A 12642-nucleotide genomic window follows, 5' to 3' on the forward strand; every position below is an offset into this window, starting at 1 on the left:
ACATATGCTTCAACAGAATCTTTACATGTGAGCCATAGTCGCATGATTTTTTTGTACAGTTTACATCTTTATTAGTCTTTCTTGAAGCAAAGTTTGTTGAAGATGTGGGTACTTTTCAAAGTGTCTTGCGGAACATCAGATGTGTGACTTTAATTTTTAGCGGAGATTATGTGGCTAAGACCCAATTGGAGGATGTTGCTCTTCATTTCGGGTGCTGAATACAAAGCTAGTATTGTCAGTCTCGAAGACAGAAATGGTGTGGAATTCATATAATGCTAGGGCAGAGCAATGTGACTGACTGTATCATTCTCAGAACTCTAAAGTCTCTTTTTACATCTTAATCTGTGGTAAACTCCAGTGAATTTATCAGAGTTGAAAACTGGGGGCAGTTCTAATTTCTCTGAGTTCATTTTAATTTGCATAAGTTTTGGAGACAATAGTATGATATGGATAAGTTTAATTTAAGAAATGGAACAGATCAAGCAATTAAATATCTGCCTGCTAATTGTAAGGTGCTGTGATTAAAAGTTTCATGTGTATAGCATACACTGGCAACTTATCCATCAGGTCTTAATATGCATGAAGCAAGAAAGATATTTCCTTGGAACGAATTTATGAGATCTTAAATGTAGAGCTTCTGTTGTCCTTGAAGTGGATCTCAGAAGAGTTGCTTTCATGAAAATAATACCAATGAGAAAGGATATAAAATTCACATGTTTAAGAAATAATTTTGAATGCTTTTAGAAGCGTTTTGAACACAGATTTTTATTTTACTTATGTAGACATTTAAAAGCAGGAGTCATCAGTGTTTTCTACCGTGTCATACGATGATTTCAGCCACAGGTCTGACAATCCTCGCCAGGATTCAGAGGAGCAAAAGGAGAATGACAGGGTTACATGATAATGGCATTTCCAGCTCAAGCACCCCATCCTGTAAGGGGCTTAAATGTCCACAGTTTCTTGGTAAACTGCAGAGAGGAGCTACTTAGTTTACAGAACAGGAGCTCAGGTTTAGCTCAGTCAGGCATTTTTCAGTCACCTATTTGAATTCTCTATTATTCCATGCCGAATTTGATTTTGTTGAAACCGTGTGAATGACAGAACTCCTAATCTGCACTGGCATAGGAGAGAGGACAATTAGAGCTCCTGACTTTCTGCATTTCTTAATACTGCTTCTGTCTTTCTTTGCTGCTCTTGTTTGTTTCACCTTTTTCTCTGTGTTAAGTACAAATAAACAATAGGTAGTGTGTGTCACTACACGTGCTTTCAGCCCCAGGCAGTGTTTCTGTCATTCTTTTAAATACTTCAAAATCTTGGGACTCACAGAAATGGTGCATTTCTCCTTTTATTTCCCTTGTTCTGTGCACCAGTGACTGCAGGTACCTTTGAAATAACCCATAGGGCAGGATATGGATGATTAGATAAATTAATGGGTTTAAAATATGAATGATATTAATGATAAAGGTTTGGAATGTTGACTTCTGGTAGTGTGTGTGTTTTACGTACAAAACAGCAACCGTGGACATGCTGGGTTGGTCTAAAAACTGATTTTTGATCATCACTGGCTTCCTTCATACCTTTCTTTTTTTTAATTTTATATCAATTTTCAGATGGCGAAGCCTTAAGAGCCCACAGGATTCAAGGTGTAGGGACCACCAGGGATTTATGCAATGTGACCATTCTTGCAAATGGCACTGAATTGGTATTTCTGCAGCACCTTAACTGGAGATTCCATCTCCCACAGTTAACACCAAGTTCAGAAATTGTCACTATTAGGCAAACTTAGGGTTTTCCCTGTGCACAGTACTTTCTATAATAATTAAAAAGAAGCATCCCCTGAAAAATGACATCCTGTGTCAGGAGAGTTGGCCAGTGAATTAATTATACAGTTACTGTAGAATTCTACACTTCCATTAATTCTATGCTACTTACCATCATGTGGAAAATTTTCTTTTCAAGTAATTGAGATATATATTAATCCTCAGGGTTCAGAACACAATCCCTTGTGCTAGCATTTTCAATATTTGCGATGCAGAGCAGTGTTTTCCAGCAACTGCTCGATAGAATTCTATTGCTTATTGTGTTTTTAAATTAGTTATATCCTGAAGCCAAGAACCGCAGGGGTGGTGATATGGTAGATACAGGACAAATATCGTAACTGAAGGCATTTATTTGTCCAAAAAGCCTGGAAACTGCTAATATTGCATATAAGCAGTGGAAAGCGTAATGGATTTTTTTTTTCTCCCACATTTTCTAAGCTTGGGACATTACTTCTAGGGAGTGTCAGAAAATGTGTTAAGGGTCTCTGATTTTTGGACAGAGAAGTGAATGGTAATGAAGCTTTCATGTCCCTTCCAGAGAGGATCTGTCTGTCATCTAACCTTACCTTGAATTTGCAGCGATGTTTCATTTTCCTTTGGAGGCAAATTCGAGTGGGGTGTGTATGCAGACACAGGTTCTGCACACATCAACACATACGTACAAATCACTTTCTTTGTCAAGCCGTGGCTTCCAATCTCATTTGCTTGAAAATATTTTTAATTCAAGCTTTCTTGTTTTATGGATTTAGAGATGTGATGACATTTCCATTTTTCTTGGAACATGTTTGTTTTCAAGGAAATCTTACTGTTTCTCTCCTCTCCTTATCATATAGCTAGGACACTCAGATATTTGAGTAAGATTTCCTGTAAAAAGTAGGTGTACTTGTGCTGTATAGAGCCCATACAGGGCCCTGAGCCATTCTCAGAATTTTTAAGTGACACTCCCTTAGACTTTCTATACAGTGGATCTGCCCAAACACCATGCATATTTTTGCGATGAGAAGTAGCTGTGAACATGCAATTGTACACCTGGAAAACTTGAAAAAATACTGAAGGATCCCAAAGTCCAAAGACAACAAGATTTTTTTTACAGGAAAGAGAGATGTGCCATTATAGCATGAGAACCTTACAGCTGCAAACTCCACTTCTTTTGGTGTTGTTCTATTTTTTGTATAGCTGGGAATCTTTATTCTTTGAGGGTCTGCTTCAGCATGACATACCACAGTTATTAGTTTCTCTTTCTCTTTTCCCCTTTATTCCTAATGTACTTGCTGTTAGTATTAGAAGCAGGCCAGCTGCTCTTCTTTCCAGGGTGTTTGGAATTAAGATTTCTGATAATTTTAGCAGTTCTTCAGTACACCTGACTTGCAAAGCTAATTAGTGTTTGACATTTGGAAAACAAAACCTTCATTCTGTTTATCCTTCCACTTAATTTAAAATGAATATTTCTCAGATCATGTAATTTAAGCATTTTTTTTCTAGAATGTTGAGTGTTGAGCCTAAAATAGAATTGCTTCTTGTTGGCTCAGATTTACTATGTTTTTTTTTCCCCTAGCTATCAGACTCAGAATATTCCTCCTATTGTTACTCGCAGCATTTGTTCTCCAGCCTGTGTTAGCTGTAATAAGATAATTCCCACCAGGAAAAGGCATTACCATTCCTTTATTGATGTTTCAGAGAGCTGTAGCCACAGCCAGTACTGACCCAGAGGATTTGGTACGGTCCACTTTTCATTACAAGTAAGGAGGAAAAGTGATATTGCATAATGTTGATGATGTCATGTTTAGATTTTTGTGTAAATTTTAGTGGGGTTTTTTTTAATGTTTTGTTAATATATTGGGAAAGGAGATAAAACTAATTTAAGCATAGGTTTCAAGCATTTGCTAGTATTAACACTCACCATTTCCCTGATGAAAATCCTTTTTCATTTGCCCCTGTACCTTCTTCATGTCAATTACTCTGTATTCTGGGGAAGTAGAAATGTCATTTAAGTGGCGTATTTTATTTTGACTGTGACCACAAAGAATTTGCAAACCTTTTGTTGTTTGTTAAAGAAGGCTAAAAAAGCCCAGCCCAGCCACACTGAGAATGACTATTTTAATTTCACCTGGGGTTGTAAATCAATATCCATTTACTATTCCGTTCCTGCTTGCATTTCCCTAGGTAATAGTATAACACAGGTTATGTCAATGCAGTTTGGCATTTGTCCTCATTAGGATGGCAAAGGACACGATTTGGCAAGAGTAAGCAAGCGTCATGCCATATTTCTGACATTTCCTGCAGAACAAAGAAGGAAAAATGTAATCAGTTTGTGTACGAAAGACGTGCAGCACATCTGATGTGGCGCCTCTGCTTTTATAAATGAAATCAATCGAAAGATCAGGCTCATGTAATTCTATCGTACGCTATTGATGGCAGTTGGAATGGGGAGCTAGGGGTGGCAGAGTGTAGCTTTATGAGATGTAATTTATTTAGTAATTTAATTGTTCGTAATAAATACATCATAGATACATTTAACAATGTGAACAGTTGAATTATAGCTCAATGCCAATATAGCAAAAAATAGTTGTGATTATACAAATGTAATACATGTCCTTACACTTCCTTCACTGTACATTTCTAATCTCTCATATATAGAGTGGGAATTCATTGCTTACCCTTTCAAGTCAAAGTACCCTGTACATTAATTATACATTAGAATCCTGTTTTATAACTGTTACCTATTATGTATGGTTTGATGGTTTGGTGTTTGGCTGTAAACAATTAATTGAACCCTAAAATACGCATGCTGCTTATGGGTTGGTGAGAATGTTGTGGATACCTGGAACTAGGGTTAGGAACAACATATCAGCTGCTGGTGAAAATTCTTATTTTCAGACTTTGCCATGTTGATGAGAACTAAAAGTCGGCACCTGCCACTGGGTGGGTTATGTGAAATGTATCGTTGGTCTCAGTCCTCTGCTAGTTGTACAAATGGCAGTCTGACTAGGGAGCGCTTCCGAGGGTGGACAAATACCATTTAAAGTTATGTTTTATAGCTCTCTGATGCTAAAACAACATAGATGGATTCTGAGAAAATGGGAAGCCCAAGTTTCAAGCAGTTCTAAGATCACGTAAGTCAGTTCTTGGGGGCTCATCGCCCCTCGGTTCCCGGCCCTGGTGCCCCCGGTGTGGCATTCAGCTCATCCTTTATCTGTTTCTTGAAGAAGTGCTCTGCGCTGTGGAATTGCTTTGTCACAGCACTTCAGCACTAAAGATACAAGTTTAAACATTCATAAAAGGTGTGGTGTGTTGGGTTTTTTTTGGTGCTAATAATAGATCTTTCTATCTCCATGTGAAAACTGTCTGCTGCTTGAGTCAGACACTGGGCTGTTGGTTTGTCCTCTGACAGTGAAGTGCAATTAAAACTCTTGTCGCTTTTGAAGTTAGCTGGTGAGAGAGACCCTCGGCTTCCCAGAAACTCCTTCTAGACTGATTATATAAAATGTTTATTATTTGGGAGAAAGTTATAGAGATTTGGTATTTTGTTGTTGTTGTTTGTATTCAAACCATCTCAGTTACTATCTATATAAACAGAATCCTCAAGGGGAGAGGAAGGAAACCAGTGCTTTTTGGTTAAATAACATGCTCCACAGAGGGACTTTTAGCAATGTGATGGCTGATATGAGGGCTGCTGAGGGACCTGGAGGAGTGGGAAGCACTGGAAAGCGTGTGGAGGTGGGGATGTGGAGCAGGGGGCCGCATACCCTGATGAGCACAGGGGAGGATGGTGACAAGTCAGCTAGACTGAAGAAGGGTCGTTGTCGGGAGCTGTGAGACAGATGGTGAGTTGCAGTGATGGGCAAAATTAATATTTAACAACACAAACTCAGCTCAGTTGGGGCCAGCCATGACATCGCTCCTGCCAACAGCATCTGTGGTGTTCCAGAACGTGGCCCTGCCTCCTCAGCCAAGAGGAGTGAGGCTCAGCAGAGAAGAGGTGCACCACTATGAGACACCGGCTTCTCCGGGAAGGGAAAAAATGAATTGAGAAAGGTGGGACCAGTAATTCCCAGCTCCCCTGGGAGTGGGGAGGTGGTTCAGCCTCTGGCCACTTCAGAGAAGAAGCTATGAGGAGGGCAAAGGGGTGGCAAGAAACCTGCAGCTGGGGGATGCAGGAGAAGCAGCTTGCTTTGGGGTCACACTAGAATGAGCTACCAAGGATGGCCGGAGAGGAGGATCGTACACAGATTTCAATAATATTGTATGTGTTGTGGCCAGTGGAGAGGAACACTGAACATGCCGTGTTCCTCCCATACTGATGAATTCCTTTTTACTCAACACTCAACACTTCAGAGGAAATGAGAACATTTTTACATTCCAGAAGGGGAAGTAAAAGGACTGTAATTAAAGGGGAGGGGGCAGAGAAAAGTCTGTAGAAATAATATATGAAATCAGGGCAAAGTTTTTAGGGTCAGATTTGGCGAGATGCATTCTAGGAAAAGATTAGGACCACAGATCAGCTGAAATTTAGTTACTAGGCTGGGAATTGGTTTAAAATATCTCCACCTAATAAGCCAAGCACTGAAACATCCCCTGCAGCTTTTTTTGGAGTTTCTACAGTAGATTCAGAAAGAGATCAAAGTCATCATCAGCAAATTTTCCTTAAGCCATAAGATTACTGCTGCTTTTTGGTGACATCTTTGAAAGTAGGGACAGAACTGTTGTCACTTTTTTTTTTCACCCCGCTTCTCAGCTGCACGGGGCATTTGGGTGAGGTGGAGGAAAAGCTGCCTGCTGACTTCTGTTATTCCTTCCCAGGACTGAAAACAGAGCATCCTAGGAAAGCTTTCTTTTGCGAAATGGTCACAGCATAGAATCTTAAATAGGAATATTGCAGCTGTGCCATGCAATGAGGTGGCAAGCCAGGACATTTTGTGTATATTGCAGTTTTATACATGAAGCCATCTAATAATATATATGTGTCCTTAATTAAGGCCTCATGTAATGAGGGAATACAATGAAAAGAAATGGAGAAGGAAAGAGCTTCACTTACCACACTGAGAAGCCTTTATCATATGGAAATGATCAGAATTTTAATTTTTATCATCTGTCACAATTTGCGGCTGCTTTAATTAAACTAACACCAAGGATATGTACCATGAGTCTGGCTGGATGTGCTCCTTGCTCTGAATGAGTGTCAGATGGGCAGGCACGGGGTACGGGGAGGGCAGGGCTGTGGGGAGATCCGGAGGGACATGCTGCCAGATGGCTGGGCTGATTTTATTAATTTAGCCTTCCATAATGGCTTCCCTTTTCTTCATTTCTCCAAAGGATGAGTTAGTTTAATGGGAATCATTTCACAGCCACAGTATGACGTGTTTAACTCTTCAGAGCCTGGAGCGCTGCAGCGAAATACATGTGTCCGTTGTGTGTCCCATCAGTCAGCTCCAGCTCCAGCGCAGCAGCTTAACCCCCAGCAGCCCTCCTCAGGTAATTTGTGGAATCCCGCTGTCTGAAACTGGTCCCAGCTCTGACCAGTGCAGCACAGTAGCGCCAAGGCAATGATTTGATCCGTTCCTCTCCTATTACTACCGCTCTCAGGCAAGACGCCGCAAGGGCTGTCCAGGCTGCTGGGCTTTGCCACATGTGCTGATCTCTTACATCTTCTTACAACATTCTTGTTAGTAGCCAGTAGCCTCACTCTTATTCTTCCAACTCTTGGGTGCCTGGATACCCAGAAAGCATAGCAAAATAATGAGGAAAGTGAATTTACAGTATTATTTTTTCCCTCTTCATTTGCTCAGATACTGTGTTATCTGCCGCCTCCCGCTGGCTGTTGTGCAAAGCTGCACATAACTGGAGATAATTACGTACATACCATCTAGATTTAGAGCTTTAGAGATTAAAAACATTAGTATAATCTTCCAAAAAAAAATCTGTTCAGCACAGTCTAAAGCAAGAAACTGCTGAGGTGTTTGCATTAAGAGCAGTTTTTTTAATGTCTTCCCTTTCTGTGATAACAAAGGACCTTCAGCATGTCAGGTCTTCTGCATTATCAGTGTTTATTGGATCAGTATTAACAATGAAATGAGCTTGTCTTTTGTGATTCAGTGAAAACCCAAATATATGAAGAATTTCTAGTTTCTGAATGCTCTGAACAAGGCTGCTAATTAATTCACTTTATGAAGTGATTCAGAAATCTGTACCACAGATAAGTCATTGAGGGATTCTAGACTAATTTTGCAGCTAGACTCAATTTGGTCACAACCAGATAGCCAGAATGAATAGCAAGGTGTATTTTCACACACCGTGAGTTTAGTGACAGAGGCAGGAAAAAAAAATGAATTCACCCCAAAAATGTATGGTACGTGCCATGACAATTGAAAACCAAACCAGATCAAAATAATGTCCCAGGCAGAGGATGAAGTCTTGTGCTGTAACACAGGGGATAAGGCATAGCAGCTGCAAGATTCTGAATTCATACTTGGACTTTTGAGCATTTGTATCAATAATTTACAAAATCTGTTGTATTGAGATTCATAGTGGGGTTTTTTTTGTTTTTTTTTTTTTTTTTTCCAAATTATGTGAATTTGTAGTTGTTTGCAAGTCCATCCCCAAGAATTTCACAGGTGTAGGAAAACCGCATTTTGTCAGCCCAAGGGTGACAGTAACCTGACTTCTGATAGCAAAGCAGTTTATGCTGTCACCTCCACGGGGTCTGCAACGTTTGGTTCTGCGCGAGTGGCAAAGCTCGTGCTTTGCTGAGGGGGAAGATGAAGATGAGGTAGGGGTGTCTGAGAGCCAGCAGTAAGTTTTTGGAGAGTCTGTGATGATGAAATAAGAGACCTCACACAGTGATTGACCATTGGTAAACGAGATGCAAGAGAAGTGGCACTTGGACTGCAAACTCGGCAGGATAGAAAGGACTGCATTGATGGAGCACCACTTTCTGCTTCAGATTATTCTGAAGTCTTACACATATGCTGTATACTGAATAAAACCAATCAGAATGTGTCAAGCTATCAAAGTTAATTATTTGAGCTCGGTGTATATACATTTTTGAGAAAGATGCACAAAATTTAGAGGCGCAAATTTGACAAGAATCTCAAATTTCAGGTACTTTTTGCAAAGCTTATCCAGACTTTTGGAGCTTTGTTGTCATTTCAGATCTTTGAAAGCTCCCAGGTTTTCTTTGCTAGGCTGACAGCAATCAGATATTCCCAGTCCTTCCTTAGTCTGGCCCTGGCACTCCAAAATTGCCTGGGTATTTTCCAGTTGTTTTGTTAGATTAATTTTACAGATGCTTTTTACAAGTGCTTTACCCAGTGCTTGAGTTCTGTGTTCTTACTGCTTCTATTTTACTCTCTTTTCCTAAGTGCATTTTGTCTTCATATTCAATATCATATCAGGACTAGAGAGAATGAGCTCATGACTGAGAGTGAATGAAGCAGACTTTGAAAATAATACGACATTAAAAAGTCTATAAAAATATATTGAATGATTTATTTAGGGATATGAGTATATTATACCAGTAATTTAATTCCCAGTATCTTCCTAAGCAGCTTTTGAAACCATTTTTTGATTTCTTTGGGTTTTGAATTCTGCTAAAATAATTAAAATGGACGGAGCTGCTGATGGATCATCATGACAATGTTTACTATCAACGGGGATTTTTGCAGAGTATTTTAATCAGTAACAAGGTCCCAATGGCACTGGCCCTCTTAAACCTGCAGGTAAAAAAAATATATTCTTAGTATTTCCTTTATTTGTACTGATGCTGCAGCAGCTTAAGTTAAAGCTTCTCTTAAGGGTAATGGATGAATCAATTTCCCAGCTCCGTGGTTAAATGGCAGGGGAGCATCCTCAGAGCTGGCCTGGGTTTCTCTGCACAGCCCTCGCCTGTGGGCTCTCTGAGGGCACTTTATTGCAGTGCTGGTGTTTCAGCACCCTGGAGTGTTTCCTCCCACCCCAACCAAACACAAAATGTTCAGCAGATAGAGGCAGGTGCCTCCAGATGACCTTTGAGAGAATCCGAGTTAAACAGTAATTAATTCCTCTTATTTGCCCTGCATAGACATGCAGCTTTCTCTTGAGGGAGCCTCGGGAGCCCACGTTATACATTCAAATTAAGCAATGTGGATATTTCGGGAGCTGTGAAATTAAAGTCCACGGAAAAATCGTTTTCTAAGAAAGAGCTGAGCCTGACTTTGCACATCGGTATCAAAAGTCTTACAAATGTATCTTGCACCAGACTTTACCTTAGGAGGAGGAAACCAAACAAAACCAAAGCAAGTCCAGAATCAGAAACACTACTAAATGGTTATTTCTCACACCAAAAATCAACAGAGGTCTGGTAAGTGGGATTCTTCTCTCGAGCCTTCCTCCTGCCCGGGGAGGACTTCATCACTGCCTGCTCTGGACACTGGATTCCTTGGCAGTCTGCAGTCGGCCCTGCAGGGACAGAACCTCCTGATTCGGAGGAGATTGGGTCAATTCTAAATTTCCTGCTTGGAACCATCATTAATTATATTTGCAAAAGCAACTACAGACGGCAACATAAGTAAAATAAGCACCAGCTGTCATGCGAGTCATAACTAAGGAGATCTTTTTCTCAGGTTGTATCCTTCAGTGGCACAAATAATTGCACAATGACTAGTACAACTTGTCATTTAATATATGAAGCATGACTAGAAGACATACTAATGTCTGTCTTTTTTTCTTTCAGGATGATTTTCTGTATAGTGTCTCTGTTTTAAGTGGAATCCTTTGCACTGTCTTGGCTGTAATCAAATTTATGCTGGGAAAGGTCCTTACAAGCAGAGCGCTGATAACCGATGGTGAGTGTGAAATAGATCCTGCTGCATTTATAGACTTCTCCAGGAAATGTTGCAGACACAGGGGATACGAGTGACCTCTGCAAACAAGAGAGGCAACAATGATGGCGAAGGTTTCACAGCACCCTACAAACCTCTACCAGATTTTATCTGCAAGCACAGGCCGGTTTGAAATGCTCTGTAAACATATACAGTGGGGTGTTAATGATTCATGAATTGTGGTACATAAATTACTTTGCTAAAGATTTCACTTTAAAGAAATTCAGTTTTCAGCTTACTCTAGGGATACATACAATTACTTTATTTTAAGTAACTTATACGCAGATTTTTTTTTGTTAAGGGGTGATAACACATATTATGAGCATTTATATTTTACATCGTCCCACTTATATAAATTCTTCATGAGTATTTATATTTTAAATACAAGATAAGCAAAAAAAGGCATCAAATCAGCAGTGCAGGGGTTGAGACAAAGCTACTGCCTCCCTGCATTTGTGATTCCCTCCCAACAGACCACACTGCTCGGTGATGTTATTCCTTACTATGGACTCTGCCACCTCAGGCATTCTGAAACCAAAAAGATCCCCAGCTTGCAAAAAGGATTCAGGAAAGGATACGGGAAAGGACTCTGGGAGCTACAGACCAGTGAGTCTGGCTGCCTTCGCTGTCACCGTGCAAGTGGGACATGTCAACCCTTTCAGAATTCTCTCCAGGCAGGCAGACATTTACCCCCCCCTTTCAGAAAATGTAGCTTGTGTGTAAAACAGGTTTTTTCAGACAATATATTAGCTGAAAAATTCTTGAATAGCTCTGAATTGGTCTCCTGTATGGCACAGAAGTATCTTCCCCCATAATTACATCCTTGTGCTAATTATATTGCTTCTGAGCTGGAGATCGCTCATTCTTTGATTAAAAAAAATTAGGGAACAAAGTATACAATTAGCTCGGTCTGGTTTTTATCTCTCTTTTCTCTCTTTCACCACTACTTTAGCAAATGTAGGAGGCTGATCTTAACATGTGTGGTTAAATATCTTCTTTCACAAGATATATTTACATATATACTTGATTTATTAACAATCAGTAGGAGACAATGTGATTCAGCAGCTGAGACAGATTTAGGACTCCCTTGCATTTCTTTTTTTAGTGTTTTCTGTTTCCTGCTAATATACCTCTTGCAATTACTGGCTGTAGACCAACAAACTGTTTTGAGTAATAAGAGCATACATTTTTCTTTCTGAAAAATAGGGTTTTTTTCAAGACAGCAAATACTCTCTCATACATGCCAATCTCTATTAATGACTTTTTTAAAAGAATAATTTTATTTTAGAGTTGAGCTTGTCTCTTTAAAGCCCAAAAGTATGAATCCTAATAAGACAAAAAAGTTGTTTGTACAATTTATTTATAGCAAAAGTCTTTTGGACAATAAAAACAGCCTTTCCTATCTTGAATTCTGTAACATCTCGGAGGACAAATGCAGAGATGTGCCAGTGGGGTGATGTCAGCCAGCTTTTCTGTAAGTTTTCAGATGCCTGTTTCCTTCCCAGATTTAGCCACCTGTTTTTTCCTGTTCGAGTCCTATCCACAGCACGTGGGGTCTGGATTAATACCTGCAGCCACTACGTGATTTCCTGCCACACCGACAGAGAAAGGTTTGACTGAAGAAGAGAAAACACTTTCTTTAGGAAGTCGCTTTTAGATCATTTGAACCATCAGCCAATAATGGCAAGAAAATGTATCATTCATGCCTTTTGCATGTCATGCTGATGGATACTGACTTAAGCTGGAGGAGAGGAAGTAACATTGGTTTATAGTTTATAGTTAATTAATGTATACTTAATCTTTTTTATATATATATTCACACAATATATATATTTCTTCAGCACTTATTAGCAGTATAAGTTTTATTGCCTGGGAATAAGAAAGAACCAGGATTCTTCTAGACTAGAGTGTTGACAGAGGAATTGTGTCTGTATTGGTTAAACTGTAGGGTTATAATTAATCCATAA

At 39.7% G+C, this 12642-nt stretch overlaps 1 protein-coding gene across 7 annotated transcripts in view; it reads left to right on the forward strand.

Moving 5' to 3' along the window:
• The window catches only part of TMEM163 (transmembrane protein 163), a 91954-nt gene that overhangs the window by 75408 nt on the left and 3904 nt on the right, over positions 1–12642 (forward strand). For all 7 annotated transcript variants that reach the window (XM_071810781.1, XM_071810782.1, XM_065841427.2 and 4 more), the window contains one exon: positions 10528–10639. In XM_071810781.1, the coding sequence (XP_071666882.1) occupies positions 10528–10639 (112 nt within the window). The remainder of the gene's footprint in view (positions 1–10527; positions 10640–12642) is intronic.

This window comes from Patagioenas fasciata, chromosome 7 (genome assembly GCF_037038585.1).
Source record: "Patagioenas fasciata isolate bPatFas1 chromosome 7, bPatFas1.hap1, whole genome shotgun sequence".
Classification (NCBI taxonomy): domain Eukaryota; kingdom Metazoa; phylum Chordata; class Aves; order Columbiformes; family Columbidae; genus Patagioenas; species Patagioenas fasciata.